This window comes from Protopterus annectens, chromosome 2.part0 (genome assembly GCF_019279795.1).
Source record: "Protopterus annectens isolate FY-2018-M chromosome 2.part0, PAN1.0, whole genome shotgun sequence".
NCBI lineage: Eukaryota > Metazoa > Chordata > Ceratodontiformes > Protopteridae > Protopterus > Protopterus annectens.
This window is the reverse complement of record NC_056728.1, coordinates 1,273,486,553-1,273,508,366: the sequence shown is the minus strand read 5'-3', so window position 1 is coordinate 1,273,508,366 and position 21,814 is coordinate 1,273,486,553. Positions and strand designations below refer to the sequence as shown.

At 39.7% G+C, this 21,814-nt stretch overlaps 1 protein-coding gene across 4 annotated transcripts in view; it reads right to left on the bottom strand.

Moving 5' to 3' along the window:
- LOC122793445 (probable E3 ubiquitin-protein ligase HERC4) overlaps positions 1-21,814 on the bottom strand; it is a 1,684,714-nt gene that overhangs the window by 535,136 nt on the left and 1,127,764 nt on the right. For all 4 annotated transcript variants that reach the window (XM_044061446.1, XM_044061448.1, XM_044061445.1 and 1 more), the window contains one exon: positions 7,121-7,197. In XM_044061446.1, coding sequence (XP_043917381.1) covers positions 7,121-7,197 — 77 coding nt within the window. The remainder of the gene's footprint in view (positions 1-7,120; positions 7,198-21,814) is intronic.

Sequence of the window (21,814 nt, the reverse complement as noted above, 5' to 3'; positions counted from 1 at the left end):
GAACCCTTTCATTCACAAATTAATGCAGTAATCAGCTATATCAGCCTTAGTGTAATTATACATTTTAAAATCAGCTTTGTTGTCATTAAAAAAGTAATTATTTGAAAAACTATTTCCTTTAAGAATTTAATAGTGTAGTATCTGTTTTTCCTCTTGTGAAAAAAATTTCCCCTCTGTCATTTGCAAAATCAGTGGTTCAAAATACAAAGGGGTGTTTATAAGACCTTCTAAAACATCTTAAACCACGTTTAGTAAGAATCTGCAGTCTGTATTAAGTTCCTTGCCATCAGATAACACTGGCTCCGATAGTGTTTTTGAAACTTGTGTTTCCTAGGATATCACAAAAGAAAAAGTGCTCCTTTGGTGATTTTAGTTCCTCTGAGATATTCTCTTGCTTTGCCATGGCCCTGGTAGTTATAAAAAATGGATTTATTCCTCATGAACAGGCTCCATGTTCCACAGATTTATCCAGAGTGTCCGAAGCTTCCCTCTGAATATGAAAACAAGAAGAAGAAGAAGAGCCCTTCCTTTGCTGGGTATTGTATCCCAAAGCTTTCACTTGATGTTAGCAGATTTACTTTTAATCATTTGCAACTTTTTCCTTTTTCCTGTTTATACTTTGAGCCACATGATCCTCTAGTTTAGCAAATATTAAATATTATTTTTTAGTAGTAGAAAACAATAAATCTGTTAACTTGCGGTTCAGACTTGTAAATTCATTTTGTAATGCAGAAATATTTTCTTTATTGTATTTAATAATAATTTATAAATACTCATTTCCTATCAAAGGATACAAGTAATTCAGTGTATAATGTGTGACCCCATTATTTGACTGAATGTATCCAGTGGGGTATTATACTAAAAGGAGTAAGACTGAATACCTGACCAATACAGTTGAGAAGTTAGGGAAAAAACAGAAAATCCTTGAACTACTCCCCAGTGTTTTTGGAATGATGGTCCCTCCCAGTTGACCATCACCCTGTTGATGGGGGATGAATGGGTTAATTAGCTAAGAGAAGGCTAATGATCAGCAGACAGCAGAGGTAAAGCAAACAAAAAACAGGACTAGCAGGGCTGACTCTAACTGCATCTTTCACGTCTTGTAGATATACTAAGACCTTGCAGTTAGCTTGGTGTACATACAACTTTGATATCCTGCAGGTGCATTTAATTACATCTACAACAAAGTAAGACTAACAGCAGATATATGTGTATAAAATTACATGTCTAGAAATGGGCCTATATTAGATCATCGAAACAGCACATTATAGAATGCCGTAATGTCGAACTGTAAAACCCGAACCCTAACAATATCGAAACCTCAAAACAGCACACTCACCTCACCTGCGCCTTAATCCCAACTCACTTAACCCGCCACTAACCCCAAAATCTGTCACAATTGCACACTTACCTGACCCGCACCCTAACCCTAACTCACCCAACCCGTGCCCTAACCCAAACATCCGTGCAATCACACACTTAACTTAACCCAACCCATAACTTTCCACCGCATAGCTGAAAACAGCTAAGCCACAACAATGGCCAACCGAATTCTTTCCCTAGGAAAGAATTCCATTTTGTGCAGCTTCACTGTTTTCAGCATTCGCGATATTAGGTTCGATATTAGATCATTCGAAATTCTGCCATTTCGATGATCTAATATCGACCCTCTAGAAACAATACATCTGGCAGAGGGGTGCACTCCTTAAGGTAAACATAACTTTCTCAAATGGGAACATTATAGGACAAAGCTTCACTTACATTTAATGCCTCCATAAATGAAAACAATGGAAAATTATGGAGTTTTAAATACATTTTCTCTTAACTTACTGTCCATTATCATTTGCCAATTTAATTTTATGATATAACAACTTCAGATGAGAAAGTATTGTGACACAATATATTTTTTTGATTTTGCAGACTAATGGTCATTTTTATCACTTTCAGAATTAAAGCCACCTGCCATTGTCTGAGACAGCTTTGACTTGCACATCTCTCATCACAGGTAAATAATACCCTCTATCAAACAACTACTCAGGAATTTCTTGTGGACATCTTTCAATGTCTAAATCTTCTGTAGTGTTTGCATGAGCCCATATAAATTTGATAGCAGGCAGAGATCTTATCAAATAGAGTGGATGTACACCTGTAGCATGGAGGAATGTGTTTACAGCTATTTCTTTCATAAATAAGCTATGAAAATATCAAAAAAAGTTTTTATTCCATTTATTCATTAGTAAATTCAGTCCTTGTCAGTACTGTTTTACCTATCGACAAAGACTTCTGCTTCAGTATATTCCCGTCTGCATAAAAGTTATAAATCATTTGTATATCTTACATAAATGCTATTCTGTTATAAAAAAAATCTTGTTTATACATAAAGGTCCTCTCCAAACTTGCCATATAGAGATCGGTGTAAACTGGGGCAAATAAATCCCCCATTTCCATGCCTCTTCAAAATTCTCATCCATAGATTCAAAAATACTATGATTTAAATTCATGAGGGTAAAGTACACTTTTGCCATACAGCAACTGCCCTAACACAGTGCTGCACAGTGATGTAGTTTGAAGACATGCAGCATCTCATAGGGCTGGCCCCGTAGCTGTGCTGAATGCCATGTCCTAACATGGTGCTGCATGGTGCTGTAGCATGAAGACATGCAGCATCTCATAGGGCTGGCCCCGTAGCTGTGCTGAATGCTATGTCCTAACATGGTGCTGCATGGTGCTATAGCATGAAGACATGTAGCATCTCGTAGGGCTGGCTTCATGGCTGTGCTGAATGCTATGCCCTAACATGGTGCTGCACAGTGTTGTAGCATGAAGATGTGCAGCATCTCATAGGACTGGCCCCGTGACTGCACTGAATGTTATGCCCTAACATGGTGCTGCACAGTGATGTAGCATGAAGACATGCAGCATCTCGTAGGGCTGGCCCTGTAGCTGTGCTGAATGCTATGTCCTAACATGGTGCTGCATGATGCTATAGCATGAAGACATATAGCATCTCGTAGGGCTGGCTTCATGGCTGTGCTGAATGCTATGCCCTAACATGGTGCTGCATGGTGCTGCAGCATGAAGACATGCAGCATCTCGTAGGGCTGGCTTCATGGCTGTGCTGAATGCTATGCCCTAACATGGTGCTGCACAGTGTTGTAGCATGAAGACGTGCAGCATCTCGTAGGGCTGGCCCGGTGGCTGTGATGATTGCTGTAGTCTGAGGGAGAGGCATATGCTGATTAGCTATGTGCTCTCTCCCCCAGATCTGCCTTCAGGAAGACATCTATACTCTGAGCAATTCCAGAAATCACTCAGCCATTTAGATCAGCATGTTTTTTTTTTCCACCACATCAACTGAATATGGACAAAATGCCATGTTCAACAACCTACCATGACAGTTGTTAGGGAACTGATGTTTGGAGGAGCCAATAGACATCAGGGATGACTATTCATTTAAGTGCCTTCGTGGCACTTAGATCAGAGCATGGATGGGGGGGACACTAGGAGACACTGGACACCAGGAATTCTACAAAAATGCCATAATGATGGTCAAGGGGTGGGAGAACCATGAAGAAAAGTCAGGGGCATAAGTATGGGCAATGTGGTGTGTGTGTGTACACGTGTGTGTGTGTGTGTGTGTGTGTGTGTGTGTGTGTGTGTGTGTGTGTGTGTGCACGTGTGTCTTTGTATATGTGTGCATGTGTATTTGAATGTGTACTTGGATTTGGGAAAGTGACTGGGGTATGCAAAGGCCTAAACAAGCAGCAGTTCAGTACTATGACATACAGTTCAGCAATTATCTGTACATGATGGTAGAAACTGTGATTCAGAGGCATATAAATTAGTTGATAAGGTCTTACCTCATCTTGGCTAACACATCACTTAATCTCAGATTGCCATGTGGTGGGAGCAGAGCCTTTCTAGTGCAAGTTGTACAGGTCATGCTACACCCTTTAATGAGTTCGAGTATGTGTTAAACAGAAATGTAACAATAACAGAAAGGTCCTTCCTCTGAATAATGTGCAATAGGTATAACAGTTATAGAGAGTAGCATTGCTGAATTTAAATTATTCATATTGAAACTAATCCAGTAATAGTCAATGGAATGTAATATTATAGTTGGTTTTATCTCTGTACTGGAGTGCAGTGCACATCAATGGGAGGTAAAACTGTGCCACTGAATTATATTAATAACACCTGTGACACCCAAACCTGTAGGGCCAGACCCACAGTATCAGATCTTGGTAGCTACTCAATGTACTAGTATCCTTTAGAAATAATGAAGATAATTGTTTTCTAAAGTAAAGTACTAGAGTAGTTTGCAACAGTCTAACAATCATCAACATTTATACCCACCACCTACTCCAGCTTTCCACTGACTCACTTCAACAAACAGTTAGGAGGTGACACTTGAAGTGCTGTCTCAGTGCAGGACATTGCCCAAAACACCAGTATTATTCCTGAAATTAAATATGTGTGTGTGTGTGTGTGTGTGTGTGTGTGTGTGTGTGTGTGTGTGTGTGTGTGTATGCATATAGTCAGTTTCATTTTTTCACATATCTGTAGCTTTCTCTAACCCTCACCTATGTCATGAATCTGCTGGTGGTGGGACTGTCCAGTACCTTACCGTTACCAGGTTCTTGAACTAGGACACCGGTGTCTGTACAACCTGTCGATTTCCATGTTTGGAAATGTAGAAACTTCTCACTGTTTTTTAAAATGCATTTACAATACTTAATATATCTGACCTTCTCTGCACCTCCCACAGTGTCAACATGTCAGTCATAATGCAGGCATATAGCCCATTTTCAAGTTTCAATTCACAAACATGAAGAAAAACATCCCTTTTTAATTTTCCCTGAAATGAAGGGAAGACCATTCACTACAACTGCATATCCCTTCTGAGTCTCTTTCACTAAAGAGACAACCATGTTCCACCTCATGCAAAAGAATTACCAGGTTTCCTAAATCAGAAGTATGACTTTATACTTTGGAGTCAAGTTGAAAACGTGGGTAAAGAATATATTTTGGTGCATTTCTGCTGCTGTTTAGGCTCATGTCCACAATTTAGCATTTTTCAATGTTTTGACACTCTGTTTTCATAAATTTGTCTTTGTAGCCCTTCCTGTTAAAGCAGGACAACATTACTGTGAAATGATGTCCCAGAAAGGTAACATTTTAGTCACTTGTGCAGCAGGAATTCAACTTAACATACCTCAGTTTGTCTGTGAAGTAAAATCATAAGATGAAAATGTGTTACACATTTTGGTTAGCTATAGCAAGTTGTAACATTGTGACACTTCTTTCAGCTTTTCCTGGTTAGGGGTCACCACAGCAGATAACCTGTCTGCTCATGACTAGCAGTGGAGTTTTACAGTGTTGAGTTGCCAGCCCAACCTTCCACAGAAGGCACACACATGCGCACACTCATGCCTAGGGCCAATTTAGAGTATCCAATCCACCTACAGCATGTCTTTGTGATGTGGGAAGAAACCAGAGCACCGGGAGGAAACCAATGCGACCACAGGGAGGACATGCAGACTCTACACAGAAGGCACCCCAACTGAGGACCGAACAGGAGAACCTTTTGCTATGAGGCAACAACGCTAACCACAGCTGCCCTTGTAACATTGTGACACTAAGAATGCTTATTTGGGTGAATGCTGCCTTTTAATCAGGCTGGTTTACACTAGTTCCACCAAAACATTCTCACAAGACTCTCCTGAGTGCTTTCTAAATGTTATAACTTTTGCTTTTCAGATCTGTAGTAAACTACTTTTTTAATATTCCAAACATAGTAGCATTTCCTTCCATGCCACATTTGCAGTTCTAAACTGGATATATTTGAGAGGTAATCTCACAAACATTTGTGTCTGGGTTTTCACACATGCAGTTCTATAAACCATCTTATTTAAATTCATGTGCAGCCTTATAATTAGAAGTTTAGGTATTTGCAACTATTTTATGAGCTCCATATGAATGTGATACTTATCGCCATCCTTCATACTAATGTTATACCACATAAATCTTATGAAATCACTTTCCATTATAAAATATGAACATGTCACTATTTCTATGAAATAGGGTCAAAAAAGGTGCATACCAAGAATTCTGAGGCAAAAGTACTGATTATCAGAAATATTAAAGCCTAGATTGTAATGGTAAATTAGGTTAAGGGCAGTAACAGTGGAGTACCTCATTCAGATCAGCCACATAACTTTGACAAGTACCAGTGTTTGACTTAAAATTACTGTATAATTATTTTTTCAGAGATCTTCTCCAGTATGGTGACAATTTTCTTCCATCTGTTACTAAAAGCTGCTTAAGCTAGTTCAGGGCTAGAAAGAGCCACAACCAGCTCTGTAAACACTTGGCACAAGGCAGGATATAACCTGAATGGAATGCCAGTCCATTAGAGGGCGCTAGTTAGATAGACATGCACATGTATACAAATACACCCACACACATAGGATCAGTTATAACATCTAATCAACCAGTGCCATATGTTTGGAGGGAAAGGGGGGAGAAAAACATGTGTACCTAAGAAAAAGAATATGGACGATAGGAGAACATGGAATGCTCATGCAGACAGTATTCAAATTCCAGGATCTGAAACTGTAAGGCATTAGTACACTCCATGGCAGTTTGCTATTTATAGTTGTAATTTACTTCATAACAAATACATTTGGAACAGACAAATTAATCCCGTATTGCTGATCTCAGCTGATCTCATCTGTGCCTCATATTTCATAGTTTCATAGTTTGCGCCACTCTTACTTCTCTTCACCTAATGTATCATTAACATCTAGACGTTAACAAAGGCCTTTTTTCAGGAACTGGTTATTCCAACTATAACTTCAATCCTTCTAGTTCAGAAGCCAAGTACAATCATCCTGATTGTAGAACTCTTCCTTCCCAGCCCTGTATTTTTTCCATGTTATTTGTTCATGAGTGCAACCATAATTGCAGCGTTACAAGGTGCAATCATTATGTTTAATGCAATATATATATATTATATGTTTAAATGCAGATACCTTTAGTTTCTGATATATATGCCACAGAATGTTCATCTAAAGTTAATCCATGAGGAACAATAATTCAGAACACAATAGAGCCTTACCTTGAGAAAGGGCTAGGGAATGGTGCCTTCCACATGCAATCTGTATTATAGGAGCGGCTTGTAGGTTTGGTATCAGCCTGTATGGGGAAAAAAGGGGGAACAGAATTAGCTGTGGGAGAGAAGAGCAGCTTGCTTGTGACATTAGAGATTACATTGTGCCTTAACTGTGGAAGTTTTTACCTTCTGTCTGAGGACCAGAGCCACTGTTAGATTACGGACTAGGTAAACCGCATTCCTTAATATTCAGAATCCATATTGTCGTACAGACGTGCCCCATTCTAGCTCTGCAGAATGGCAACAGCAGAGTACATGTAGTTTTATGGATGGTAACAGAGTACATGTAGTATTATGGATGGTAACAGAGTACATGTAGTACTATGGATGGTAACAGAGTACATGTAGTATTATGGATGGTAACAGAGTACATGTAGTATTATGGATGGTAACAGAGTACATGTAGTACTATGGATGGTAACAGAGTACATGTAGTACTATGGATGGTAACAGAGTACATGTAGTACTATGGATGGTAACAGAGTACATGTAGTACTATGGATGGTAACAGAGTACATGTAGTACTATGGATGGTAACAGAGTACATGTAGTATTATGGATGGTAACAGAGTACATGTAGTACTATGGATGGTAACAGAGTACATGTAGTATTATGGATGGTAACAGAGTACATGTAGTATTATGGATGGTAACAGAGTACATGTAGTATTATGGATGGTAACAGAGTACATGTAGTACTATGGATGGTAACAGAGTACATGTAGTATTATGGATGGTAACAGAGTACATGTAGTATTATGGATGGTAACAGAGTACATGTAGCACTATGGGTGGTAACAGAGTACATGTAGTATTATGGATGGTAATATTGAAGCAAGAGCGGCTCTTTATTCTCTTTTCTTCACAGTTAAACATCTTTTATTTCAGCAATTAATGACATAGTGCTCCTAGTAATCAACAGAATTTCTGTTTAATACACAACTGCTGGGACTCCTGTAAAGCTATGAGGCTATGGATGCAGCAGTTATCACTAAATGCCTTTATTAACACAATCATTGCCTTGTTTTAAACAGTGTAGCAAGATGTGTCGGACAGTTTTCAAAGAAACTTTACTCCAGCAAACAGCTTATTTGCAGAATTTGACAGAAAAAAAACCATCAGCAATCAAATGGTGCAAGTGAGATGCTTAGCAGATCTGGAAACAGATTTTTTAATGTAGTGAGTTTTAGGCATTAGGCAGTGCTGCCCTGTTTTGTGAAGTTGCAGTGTGTGACCTAGTTTCTAAATGCAATGGAACCTTTTGACCAGCTTTTGTCAGTCAAAAGTCCAATTAATAATGTCGATTTACACATTGATAAGGAGCCTATACCGGATGTCTGCTTGCATTTTTATTTAATATTTATTGAGTATGCACCAGTAAATCAGGAGTCTTTTCTCTTTTCTTATGGTTGAGATTATCCCTTCAGTTACAGTTTTTCTCAGAAGACTGTCCAACATGTGGGAATAGAATCTACCAATTATGCAAGGTATGTAACGTATCGGCACAAGTTTTTAAAAAATACCCTCAAGACTAAATCATATCTGCAGACTGTGCTGTCCTCATAAACCCATAAAGCATCCAAACATTTTGGAGGAACCTTAAGTGATACATCTGCCTATATATTTCGCCATAATAGATAAATTGTAGTTTCTTTGCAATGCTTGGGACTGAAGGCTACAATGTAATGATTAAGTGAATTCTGTGTCAGAGGAGGCCAACTGCTACCTTGGCCTACTCCTCACAGTTATTTAGTTACACATTTTCCATTGTGTTTGGGATATTATTGGGCATCTTTGAAGCAGAGGATTTAACTGATAAAGTACCAGCAGCACTTGGATATGACTGAAGATGCCTTGCTGTTTTTATTAAAAAGTAAAAGTAAGCATTTTATATTTATTAAAAAGTAAGCATTTTATATTTATTAAAAAGCAAGCATTTTATATTTATTAAAAAGCAAGCATTATATATATATATATATATATATATATATATATATATATATATATATATATATATAGTACCAGCATCCGAGATCCGTGTCTTATATCATTTTGCAAGTTATAACCATACATCATTTATTTCAGTTTTGATCTTTGTAATGGGGTATAACATCCTGGCTATAACATGTAGGAAGCATGTGTGTGTGTGTATGTGTGTGTTTGCTTGTGTCTCTCCGAGCGTCTTTTTCCTTGTCTGTGTGCTACCTGCAACCAACCCCTCCCCAGAGCTCCGCCTGCTAAAGTGCTCAGAAATTCACGGAGTGGCTTACATGTCAAAGTTGGTCTCACACTTTTCTTTGTTGTATAACTTGCATCAAAAGTAGAGCATGAAAGAAAACCTCTGCTTGTCAGAAAAAGCAGATAAAAAAAGAAAACACCTGCTAAGCATAATTCTGTACCTGACTCGTGGCTAAGCCCCCTGTGAAGTGTGTTAACAGGGCCTGTTGATGTTGATTTTCTGAGCACTATAGAAGTGTACTCACACAAGATGGCACAAAGTATCAGTGTCATTAGAGACGGTGTGATAAGCCTGCTAATGTGACTGAAGTGCTCCCACAAGACGGTCCTGTCTCAGGTTTTTTTTCCTATGTTGATCTGTAGTCATTTTGATAGCCCAGGAAAATATCAGGTATAGGCTAATATGCTATCTTGGGTGTTATCCATGTCTCACACACATTCTATCATAATGTAGAAGTATAAATACAACAGAAAAGAAAGTGTTTTCCATAGGTGTGAATGCCATAGTTAGGATACTTCTACGCAGACCCTAACTGCATTACCTCATATTTGCTACTGCTTCATCTATGACAAATGCACAACCATTTGGTTTAAAGATGATTCTGACCTTCCAGACTAAATCTGGAAAGATGTTGAAATTCAGCAGAAATCTGGTGATGATGATGATGTTAAACTTTTATACTAATCAAGGCTCTCAGTTGTAAACTAAAACAATCATTTCTTGTACATTTTCTGTATGAGTTGCTGGAGATTCAGAGAAGATCAAAAAGAACACATTACAGTGGTTCGGGCACATGAACAGGAAAGCATAAGAGGATTTAGTGAAGACAGACAGAAAAAGGCAAGAGGAAATGAGGGCATCCAGAAAAGAGATAATTGTAAGAGAAGACCTGTGACAGTCAGACATGACTGTCAAAGAAGGTAGGAGAGTGGCAATGAATAGAGAAAGGTGGCAAAAGTTGATGCAACACCCCGACCCCATGCAGAAAATGGGAAAAAGGTTTTAATTCTGGTGTCAATAGACTGCATGCAGCCAATAAAGTACAATAAATAAATGGAGACATCTGGGAAGCAGTGTATATGAAAATACTGTTTGGGTATAAACTAAAGTGTTAAAATTAAAACAGCAACTAAAAAAGAAGTGTGATTAACCATTGTAGGAATGCATACATGCAAGCAGTAATGCTCAACAGACTGGGAATTATAGAGAAATACTGGAGCAACCAGGGCTGTTGTGAGACCTAATATTGCAAGTAGAACCTCTCTCCACCCCTTCAAGGTCCATTATATTTGTATACTGTCCACTCTGGAAGACATTATTGCTTTTAGAAACTGTTCTTGTTTTTAATGTCATTTTCCCCCCATTTCTACTGTCCACCAATCCTCCCTTCAATTGGACATGGCCCATTCATTTTTACTCCCCTTCAGTGCAGGGTGAGAGCTGTATGGAGGGGCTGTTATTTAAGCAGCCATCAGGGTGTTTTGTGCTCTTGCAGGCATCCAAACAATTGAAGATATTATTTTGTTAATGACCTAGCTGCACCTATGGGCTAAAGGACATGCAATCTGCATCACTATGGAGGCCCACAGCACCTTCCCCACATGGCTGCATACCTCTGCATACCCACTTTAAAGATTTCCTCCAATCCACCAATCAGTGGCTTAATGAGTCAAATGCTAAGCACAAGGCAGTGGTATGCATTTCAGCCCATCCTCTAAGGACTTCTACAGTGCGTGTCCAGTTCCAGCCCCCCCAATGAGTATGTGCATCCTTCCCAGCTAGCTCAGTCATAACCCCAATCTGCCAATAGAGTCTAGGCCACCTGAGCCATTGACAGGTCTTTATTTGTCTGCACTAACAGAGCTGGCTTGTGCTTCAGTTTGTTAACGTTGTTGTGTATTGCATTTCTGTGTGCACATGTGTTTTTGTGTGTGTGTGTGTGTGTGTGTTTTCATGTTTTAGTACAAAAACAATCCCTTTTATGAACCGTCATCTAGCTTTGCTATGCCAGTTATTTTTATAATTTCTTTAAGTATAGTTTTATTAAGTATAGTAGTTGATTGTAAGTAATGTCAGACATTGAGAATCATAAAAGAAATAAGTCTGAATATTTTAATTTTTGAACAAAAAAAAATAATCTAAAATGTTAATTGCCTTATTGGCATGCATTAATAACATATATTTATTCATTTGCTATTTTTTCTTCCTGTGTTAAACACTTGAAAACTCCCAAGGCACATGCCTCTTTTCATGGGTGATGGTAGCACTGCCTGGTTAATTGACTTGCTGTTAGGGGTCAGGTGTCACCCCTCCACTGAGGACAACACCATCAGACATAAAACAGGGGGGTGTCACTCCTCCACTAAGGGCTTCACCATCATCACCATCAGGCACAAAGCCGGGTGTCACTCCTCCACCAAGGACAATACTATCAGATATAAAACAGGGTGTCACTCCTTCACTAAGAACAAAACCATCAGACATAAAGCAGGTTGTCACCTTTCCACCAAGGACAATGCCATCAGATACAAAGCAGGGTGTCAGTCCTCCACTAAGGACAGCATCATCAGACACACAGCAGGGTGTCCAGTAAGGACAAGACTATCAGACATAAAACAGGGTTCTTAAGCTTTTTTGTTAAAAGGGATTATACTTTAAATACACAAGTTGGCAGAACTTTAAATTACCACACCCAAATGACACATAGCCTGGTATTTACTTGCAGGCTGATGCTTTGACCAAGGTGTTTGCAGATATCACTACAAGACAATAAATTTAAAAAAACTGGCACAAAATGCAGGTAAGGTAGGATTCCACATGGTTAAATATTTATTTATTTAACATTTGTTGACTGGGACAGTCCGACTGGACAGCAAGTGTCCATTTGTAGCAGAGGCCCGGGGTGAAAAGCTCCAAACTTGTAAACAGATAAAGACAAGCAAGTTACAGTATATAAGTACAGAGGAAGGAGAAAAGAAGCTATTTTACATTATTTACACGTTTAAGAGAATCATAAGCAAGTATTCGAGGTGATGGGGGAAGATATGGTGAATTAAGGGCAAGGAAGGATGATAGTAAGATTAATCAGGTCTGATACATGAGCAGATCCATGTTTTAGCTGCTTGTTTCTGAAAGAGGACAAATTATTTTCAAGCCTTATTTCTTAGGGGAGGGAGCTCCAGGTTTTTGAGACTGTGTAAGAATAAAGGGATTCACCTGCATTAGTCTTACACTTAGTTTTTTTGAGTAGAGCAACATTGGAGGACCTTGACTGTAAAGTAGAGCTGTATAAGCTGAGGAGACTTGTTAAAGTGGGGATTTTATGTGGGGAATATATCTGGTGAGCAAAAATGAGTTGGTTGTAAGTTAGTAGGTTAGGGAGTTCTAGCCAGTGCGGTTGCCTCAGGGATTGGCAATGATGAGAGCAGGATTTGGAGTTGGTAGCAAACTTGGCAATTTTATTGTAACGTGCTGAGTATATTAAGGTCAGCCTTGTTTAATCCTGTAAGCACTGGGGATGCATATAGAAATGTGGGATCTATATTAAAATCAATGAAAATCCATTACATCGAACACTAAAACAGCGACACATATTACTCGAACCGCGAAAATACTGAACGCTCTAAACCACAAAATTTAAAATATCGAACGTTCATAGTCGGCCAACCCCACCACACGCTACATACTACCTACCCAAACAATACAAATAAACCACATACATACACTGGTTAAAAACCCTACTCCTAACCCTAAAGTAAAGCACCAAAACTCAACTTCTAACCCTACATGAACCCCACATACACAACTATCTATGCACTATCCTTAACCCCTCCCTAACCTTAAGGTCCGTAACTACCGCACACTTCCCCTACAGAGATATACCCAAACAAAATAAATAATACACATAAATACATTTAACAAAACCCTACTTCTAGCACTACACTAAATCTTACACACATTACCTATCTATACACTTACCTTAACCTGCACCCTAACCCTAAGGTCCGTAACTATCGCACACTTACCTTACGGAGCTATACCGCAAACGGACCAACCAAAACACTTCAACATTTCAAATTTCGTGGTTTTGCATGTTCGACGATTATGTATTTCGCGCAATACGTGTCGATGATTTCGTATTCGCGTAAATGGAGTTGACATTCTAACAGGAACCCGAAATGTGGATAAAAGACAAGTTCTCGCTAAAGTGACCATGGCTTTAGCGGAGAGGTAATGTTTGCAATGATATAGGGCTCCTAGTTTTTTGTGAACTTTGGATACTGTAAGAGCAATATGTTTGTCATATTTTAGATTTTGGTCAATAGTCAGACCATGCAGTTTGACATATGGCACTGGAGAGATTGTGTTATTGGAAGAGGTGATAGAGAAAGAGACATGGGGATTAACCATTTTAGTGGGATGAAAGAGCATTAGTTGGGTCTTTTAGCCAAGTCTCTCTTTCAGTGAAAGTCTGCTAGGTTTTGGTCTGAAGCAGCTGCATTGTAGGTGCAGAGCAGATTACTGTAGTGTCAACAGCATATTGTACTATGCTGGCCTGATGAGTGGCAGTGTGAAGGGTATTTGTGAATATGGTAAAGAGCAGGGCTCCAAGTATGGAGCCTTGAGGTACACCTTGTGAAACAGAAAGAAGAGGAGAAAGTGAGACATGCCATTTTACTACTTGAAGGCGATTGCTGAGATATTCATTAAACCAGAGAAGGGAGGGGGTATCAACACAATGCCTGGAGAGGGAGGTAACTAGTTTGTGGTGGGGTACTGTATCCAAAGCTTTTGGTAAGTCTAAGAAAATGGTAGCAACAGAGTTGCCTTGATTCTTGTGGTGATTGACTGTGTTGGCAAATGTTATTAGTGCTGAGGTGATAATATGTGCTGGGTGGAAACCATGTTGGGTAATGGATAGCAGATTTTTGGACAAAAGCTGGTTAAGTAATTGTTTATGAACACATTTTTCTAGGATTTTTGATAAGGGAGGTAGAATGGCTATTGGTTGGTAGTTATTTCGCTCTGTAGAAGAGCCTCCCTTATGCAAGGGTGTGATGTAGGAGATGTTCCATGATGAGGGAACAGTATGTTCAATGATACTTGTATTTATAAATACTGATACAGGGTAGGCTATGGATCAAGCTGCTAGTTTGAGGTATTTTGATGGGAGATTATTGGTTGCTAGAGTGGTTGTTTTAAATTTAGTGGGGTATTTATTTATAAGGTTTGTAGGTACAGGTCTGAGAGTAAAAGGAGTGTTAGTGCCACCTGGTTGCATTAGGGGTGTGGTAGTTGTAACAGCATGGTTGTTAGTAAGTTGAAGGATGGAGGAGGTGAAATATTGATTAAATTGAGATGCAATTTCATAAGTGCTGCCATCTGTATTGGAGGGGTAGAGTGCTGGTAATACCAGGTTTAAGGATTTTGTTAGGGGTGGCCCAGACTGTTTGCGGGTTTGAACTATATTTCTTTTGTAATTCAATGAAGTGGGTGTTTTTGTCATGCCTTAACATCTTTTTAGTTTTACTGCATAGTTTGAGGAATTTTTGTCTATTGGTACTGGTTTTGAGCCGGCACCATATGTTCCAGGCCTTGTTTCTGGCTTTGATCGTGTCACAAGTATCTTTTGAGAGCCAAGGGGCTAGGTTGGAATGTAATCTAATTGTTCTCAGAGGAGCTAGATCATTTACAATATTTAGAAATGTTGTGTTGAAGAATTCTACAGCATTGTTTAATGGAAGGTGATTAAGAGGTGTCCAGTTACAATGCTGTAGGGCTTCTATGAGATCTTCTTCACTGAAGTTTCTGGAGTTACAAATTTTGAGTATGGTGGGAGTTTTGGTGAATTTTATCTGTTGTCTGATTAGGAAGGTGGGAAGGTGGTCAGTAAGGCAGTTATAATGCTGTCAGGGCCAGTTGTAGAGCTGCTGCATCTTGTACTATTAGAAAGATAAAAGGTTAAGAAATCATCCTTTTTCCTGATGGCATAAGAACCAGGATTCTGAATGCTGTCCTTGATAAGTTTTACATTTAACCCCCCCCCCCCCCCCCATCTGAGGGAGTTCTGCAGCATCAGGCTCATAATAAGAGGAAGTTTCATAAGAAATTATAAGTATGGAGGGGTAAGTGGCAGCATCAGCAACAGCAACAGGGCAGTGCCTCCTCTCAGCAGGAAAGATACTTCTCTGCACAGTTATTAATCTTACCCCCACTATCACCTGCTCCTGATGTTTCTCAGGTAGTACATATAGGAGGTCATTTTGTTTCTCTTTCTGCACACCAGTAGCATCTAATGGTATCACACCACTGTGTCCAGAAGTACTGTCAAGGGAAGCACAACAAGATTTTACAGCAAACCAACACCAAGCCCAGTTCCTTTTACTTCAAAACTTCAGATTGCCTTGAATATGTCAGTGCTTTAAAACCTTCTGGATATATAGGCAATATATCTGGTTCCAGAGGCAGAACAAAGAAAAAGGTTTTATCTAATACATTCACTGTTTTCAAAGACAGAAAAGCACCGAAGCCTACCTTAGACCTCTCAAACCAGAAAAAGTCTGTAAAAAAAAAGTTCAAAATGTCTACTCAAAAAATCCTCTTTTCACTTCTTCACATCTCCAGGGAGATGCTTTTACAAGTGGCTTTGGATATAAAAGATGTCAACTTTTACATCTCGGTTCTGAAGGCCCCACAGGACATTTCTGACACCCAGGATAGATATATCACCATTTTGTTTTGCTGCATTGACTTTTGTTTTTTCTGCTGATGCAGGGTATTTCTGAAATGTACAGTTCTAGAACTTGCACATCTGAGACTGAATACAGATCAGGTTTATCCTTGTCTTGATAACTGTCTGGATGAGTCTGTGGAAAAAATATGTATTCTATCTTACAAGGACTTCAGTATTTCAACTGACTAGGCATGGCCTACAGTATCTAGATGTCTAGCTTAGGTTTCTCTCAAAAGAAGAGGTTTTTAGGAGAAGTTTTGGATACAATGACCTGTATTGTCTGTACTTTTGAGCTTGGGATTCTAATGATGATATTTTTTTTCATAATTAAACTGAAAAATGTCTAACAACTACAATACTCCTGATGATCCTAGGATTCATGTCTATCATAATGATTCCTCTGATATGTATCCATATTAGAATACACTAGTGGTATGAAACAAATTATGGGATTTGAGGGACCAACTGTTAGAGTTCATTCTTCTTTTTTTGCCATTCTAGAACAGGGAGATAAAGATGAAGATCAACAGCTGTTGCCTTTTTTTACGCCCCTCCACAGCAACAGTCCTGATGGTTCCTCTAACTACTCTCAGTCAGCCTATTTGCTCTAAGGGAGTGGGAGCTGGACAATCCAGGGTTAGGTGAGAGCCCTATGGCGAATGCTCTTCTGCCAAGAATCCCAATCAGCTGTATGGGTTGAAAGTGAGTCAGCTTGCTTATCCTGCAGGGCAGCCTTCCCTCCCACCCTGCAGAACACTCCCTACACCACAGAGTCTTTCAAGCTTCATTACATGCTACCCTCTGAGGGGAAGTGCCTGGACGGAATGAATTCCCCTTACTGCATCATTGCACTAGACAGTGTGGGCTTGCTAGTCTCAAGCTACATGGGGTATAAAACCTAGTAGTCCCACTAAATGTCATCCATGCAGCAAGGGTCTTCAGTATGCCCCTGTCAACATTCTGTGATATAAAAAGTTCTTGTAAAGGTGAAAAGAGACATGGCAAAATAATTCTGATCACTCACTTCTGACCAAGTTAACCATGGTTCACTTTGCTAATTCCCATATCAGTAGCAGAGTAATTGATAATCTCTCAGCAGCAAAATTCTTTCCCAGCAAGGACAGAAAATCCTTTGTCTCAGCCTCAGAGCTATCCCTCTAACAGTCTAGAGGATCTCCAGTTTAAAAATAATTTATTTTTAATGAAGTCTTGACCGTCTTGAAAGAGGACAAGGGACTCTATACTGAAAAATCCTATCCAACTAGGCTACACATTCAGTTTGGTGGAAAAAAAAAACATCCATTAATATAGATACTGTTCCAGCATTTCAAGTATTACAGTATTTGGTGTCTTTGTGCATCCCATATTGCTCCCATAAGGGGACAGTTGTGCCTAGTGGACTTACTTGGCTGATAAAATAGGACAAACTAACTTATTTACTTAGTACACCTTTCACCCATTTCTGCTTGTTTGATGATGGTGCTTGCTTTAGTATAAACCACCCTTGTTAACCATTCCTGAAGGGTGTTTACATTTAAAACTTCCTATACATCCAGTGATTCCATTTTGCTCTAGAACTGCTGAGTTTACTTCCCTTTAAAGTAATTAGCTCTTCTGTCTAATATTTAACTTGATAGGCTCTATTTCGAGATTCTCTTACTTCATCTAGAAAGATTTCTGAATTTTATACAATAATATGGTCTTCAACATAAGATGGTCTCTGAATTTGCATTTGTACTTCACTTAACATTTATTATGATTAAAAAAAAGGGTCAGAGAATATTCTGTTCTGATGCTTCTGACTTATGTTGCCTTCAAGTATATCATTACTGAAGACTCTTATTAAATGCAGTTCCTCTCACACGTATGTAATATCGCTTTCACATTTCACCAGTCAATGTATTGTCTTCATTACATCTACTACTTCTTAAAGGTGCTAAGTTGGTTAAGGCTCTTGCTTAAATATACAGAGTAGAATAAATTGGGAACATGTTGGTTGATTGTCAGCATTTTCAAAAAGTGTGGAGCGATCAAGGAAATTTGAATAAAACAAGTTTCACCAACATTGGAGTTCTCTTTTTGTTCAACTTTTGTGCAACCTTAAAGTAGGTATATTTAAGATGAGGGGGTGTCGGTGTTGCAAAGGGCTTGCACTGCTGTAAAAAAATTATGTCTGAGGTTTGCCAAACATTGATTTGACCTATTTTTTTTCAATCAACACTTGTTCTTAACTAGAATTTCACAGTGCTCCCACCCTGCACTCTGGGTAAGATGATGTGGCCACACATAACATCTGACAGGAGAAAACAACCAAATGATCACCCAGGAGGCTCAATGTAAGTTCCTCCTCTGTCAGAGGTTGTTCATCCGTTCATCCGGAGAAGAGGGGACTTAAAGGAAGCAATCTCAGGTGGTTCAGCCGGGTCTATATTATAACATCGAAATCTACAAAGATCGAATGTTATAATATCGACTTTGTAATGTCGAACACTGAAAACAGCGAAGGTGCAGGACACCAAATTCTCTCCCAGGGAAAGAATTCGGTGGGTCGTTGCTGTGGCCTCACTGTTTTCAGCGTTCGACATGTTGGAACGTTACGGGTCAGGTTCAGGTAAGTGTGCAATTGTGTGTAGGTTAGGGTTAGGGTTAGGGAGCAGGTCAGGTAAGTGTGCGGTTGTGTGGATGTTCGGGTTAGGGTGCGGGTCAGGTAAGTGTGCGATTGTGTGTAGGTTAGGGGGCAGGTTAGGTGAGTTAGGGTTAGGCTGCAGGTCAGGTAAGTGTGCGGTTGTGTGTAGGTTAGGGTTAGGGGATGGGTTAGGTGAGTTAGGGTTAAGGCGCAGGTGAGGTGAGTGTGTGATAGTGACGGACCTTAGGGTTAGGGTTGGGTTAAGGTAAGTGGATATCTAGTAGTGTATGTAAAGTTTAGTTTAGGTATAGGATTTTAAGTGTATGTGTGTGGATTGCTGTTTTTTGTGTGTGTTTGTGTTGTGTGTATGTTTCTCGGAATAGCAAATTTTTTCCCTGAGAAAAAATTCGCTATTCTGACTGTTCGATGTTTTCAGATTTTGGGGTTTAGGGTTCAATATTATAACATTCGATCTTTGTAGATTTTGATGTTATAATATAGACCCAGTTCAGCCACTCACTGGCTCCCACTAACTTAACAGCAAACTGAGGCAAGGACCCCCTGGAGCCAGGGACTCCCAGGAAGGAAAGCTATTGGCTTAAGGAGGCCCAGACATAAGCACTCCTCAGAGGCATAAATGGACCTTGCCAAGTGGGGGGACCAACCTAAAACAACCATCAACCAAATGTCATGGGCCTTCAGGGGAAATAGGGGGACCAACAATGCTTACCCCCTCTGCATTAGAAGGTACTCCCTAATGGGGAATTGATAGGAGAACCCCAGAAAAAAATACTCACCATTAACTTTGTGGGCCCTCTGTCAAATATAGGAACATTATCTCCAGTACCTGATTTAGGGTCTGCATAAGGTATGGTGAACAACATTTCACAACCAGACCAGCATGAAAGGTACCCCTGGTGAGGGCAGCCCCCTCCACCAAAGCAGTCCTAATTCAAATAGCCTAAAATGTATACATCTGGGTACGTCATCAGGATGAGGATGGTCTGCAAGGGATACTTTCCCAAGGTAATAACCTCTAGTAAGGCGATACAAATGATCTTTCCTGTATCAGAGGCAAGCATGAGCCTTCTGAATTACTAAGGAAGAATTCCCATGAGACTACTGACAAGGAACCCACAGGAACCCAAGGCCAGGAATGTCAAAGTTCACCCTTCCCAAGGGAGGAATATATAATATGTTCCCTTTCCTTCAACCCCTACAACTGTGAGGATGCAAACTGCGCCAGGGTTGGGGCCAATCTTACCAAAATCCCCAGTGACTGCACATACAGACATTGTGAAGGAGAAACCTCCAAGCACCTCAAGGGTACCCCCAGTTTCACAAAGATAAGCAAAGGGGAGGGATGCCTAATGTCTATAACACCTGAGAGATCTCAGGTCAATTATGGGAGATGAAGGGTAAGGAAGCTCTCTTCCTCTGAAAAAGATGTGTCCATTGCCCAACACTTGGCATAGCCTTGCTAGGCCTGTTTTGTAGCTTCTTACAGGAACTTGCAAAGGAGCCCCACAGAGCACATTTCCAGGGGACCACTCTTCTTGATCCCCAAGGGCCACCCTATATCCATTTTAAATAAGGGAAAAAGATTTGCAGACTAAAGGAGACCCACTAGCCCATTACAGAAAGTCAGTGAAGAGTGCTTGATTTTACACTTAAGGTACCTGTAAGGCCTCCTTCTCCTAGACATAGACAAGTAAAAAGCTACCCAGCAGAAAAGTGACCCTCCCATGTTGTCTGAGAACACAGAAGACATTAATCATGCACTGAAATTTCTTTTTGAAAATCCTACTGCTAACAAAGGGAGATTCCAGAGCAGGTTGTGGTAATTCTCCCTTGAAGAGTGTATACAGGCCAAGGAATGGAAACATGCTCCCATGCCTACCACCTTTACCATGGCATACACTTCAGAATATCAATACATAAGAAGGTGGTGTTGCACCAACATGGCAGCTGTCACATAATTAAATATTAGCACCACTGCTCTGTAACTGACATGATTTCTACCAAGATGTCACAGGAAAGAGCAGTCTGCAGCCACTTAAGGGAAGTCACGTGCTTTGTATCTTTGATGTATTACAGTGCTCTGCAAATGTCTAACGGGTTACCTGCTAAAACCTGGAACTGCCATTGTTGCAGGCAATACCCACTAGCAATATTTGCTAAAGTTAACTAACTTGTAATTGTTTACTTCTATTTGTATATTTGCTCTTTGGCAGTGAGAGAGTGAGACTCAAAAAAAAGTTTAACCTTACAGGACAAGAACCCTCTCCTCACCTTGCTACAGTTATCATTTAAAAAGAGTTGAAACGGAAGCAATGCAACATGACAGAAAGTAGCCAATCCATTTTGTCCAGCCAAAGGCCTTGTTTCATCTTGAATGCACTGCCAGAATGACCAGATAAGAGCCCACTCCCACCATGACTTAAAAGGTGAACTAACCAGTGCCCTGCTGTGGTATACTGCTGTCATACAATGGCTTTAAAAAGAAAAGTCAGACCTTTATTGATTAACAGCACTGCATAAACACTCCTTGGCAGTTCCATCTATCTGTGTTAGTATGTACTGAATGTCTGTTTACCAATTTCTGTGGCAGTATATGCAGAGTACATAATCTATGTGCAGCTTCTGCAACTGTAATGGTGGCCTCAGAACAAAATTCATATTGTTTAATGTTTACTCAAAGGATCGGTACATTATAACATAAGATAAAACGTTCTATGTTTTAAGTATACTAGTCTATATTGCTTGTTTAAAGGAGGAAGAATAACATATAATAGCATATAACAAATAATTACTTCACTGCTAAATTTTAAGAAAAGAAGGCAGCCATCGATGTTTAGAGGTTTGGCCGCAACACTAATCCATGTGTCCGATGAACTTGCTGTTGGCCTATAACAGAGTTTACCTCCACCTTGAAGTGCAAAGCACTTCAGGGAGACAATATCCATCCACTGTATAATATGCAAGAATCCACAGTTCACAGTATAACTATCACTTAAAACAAAACAGTACACTACAAAAAGT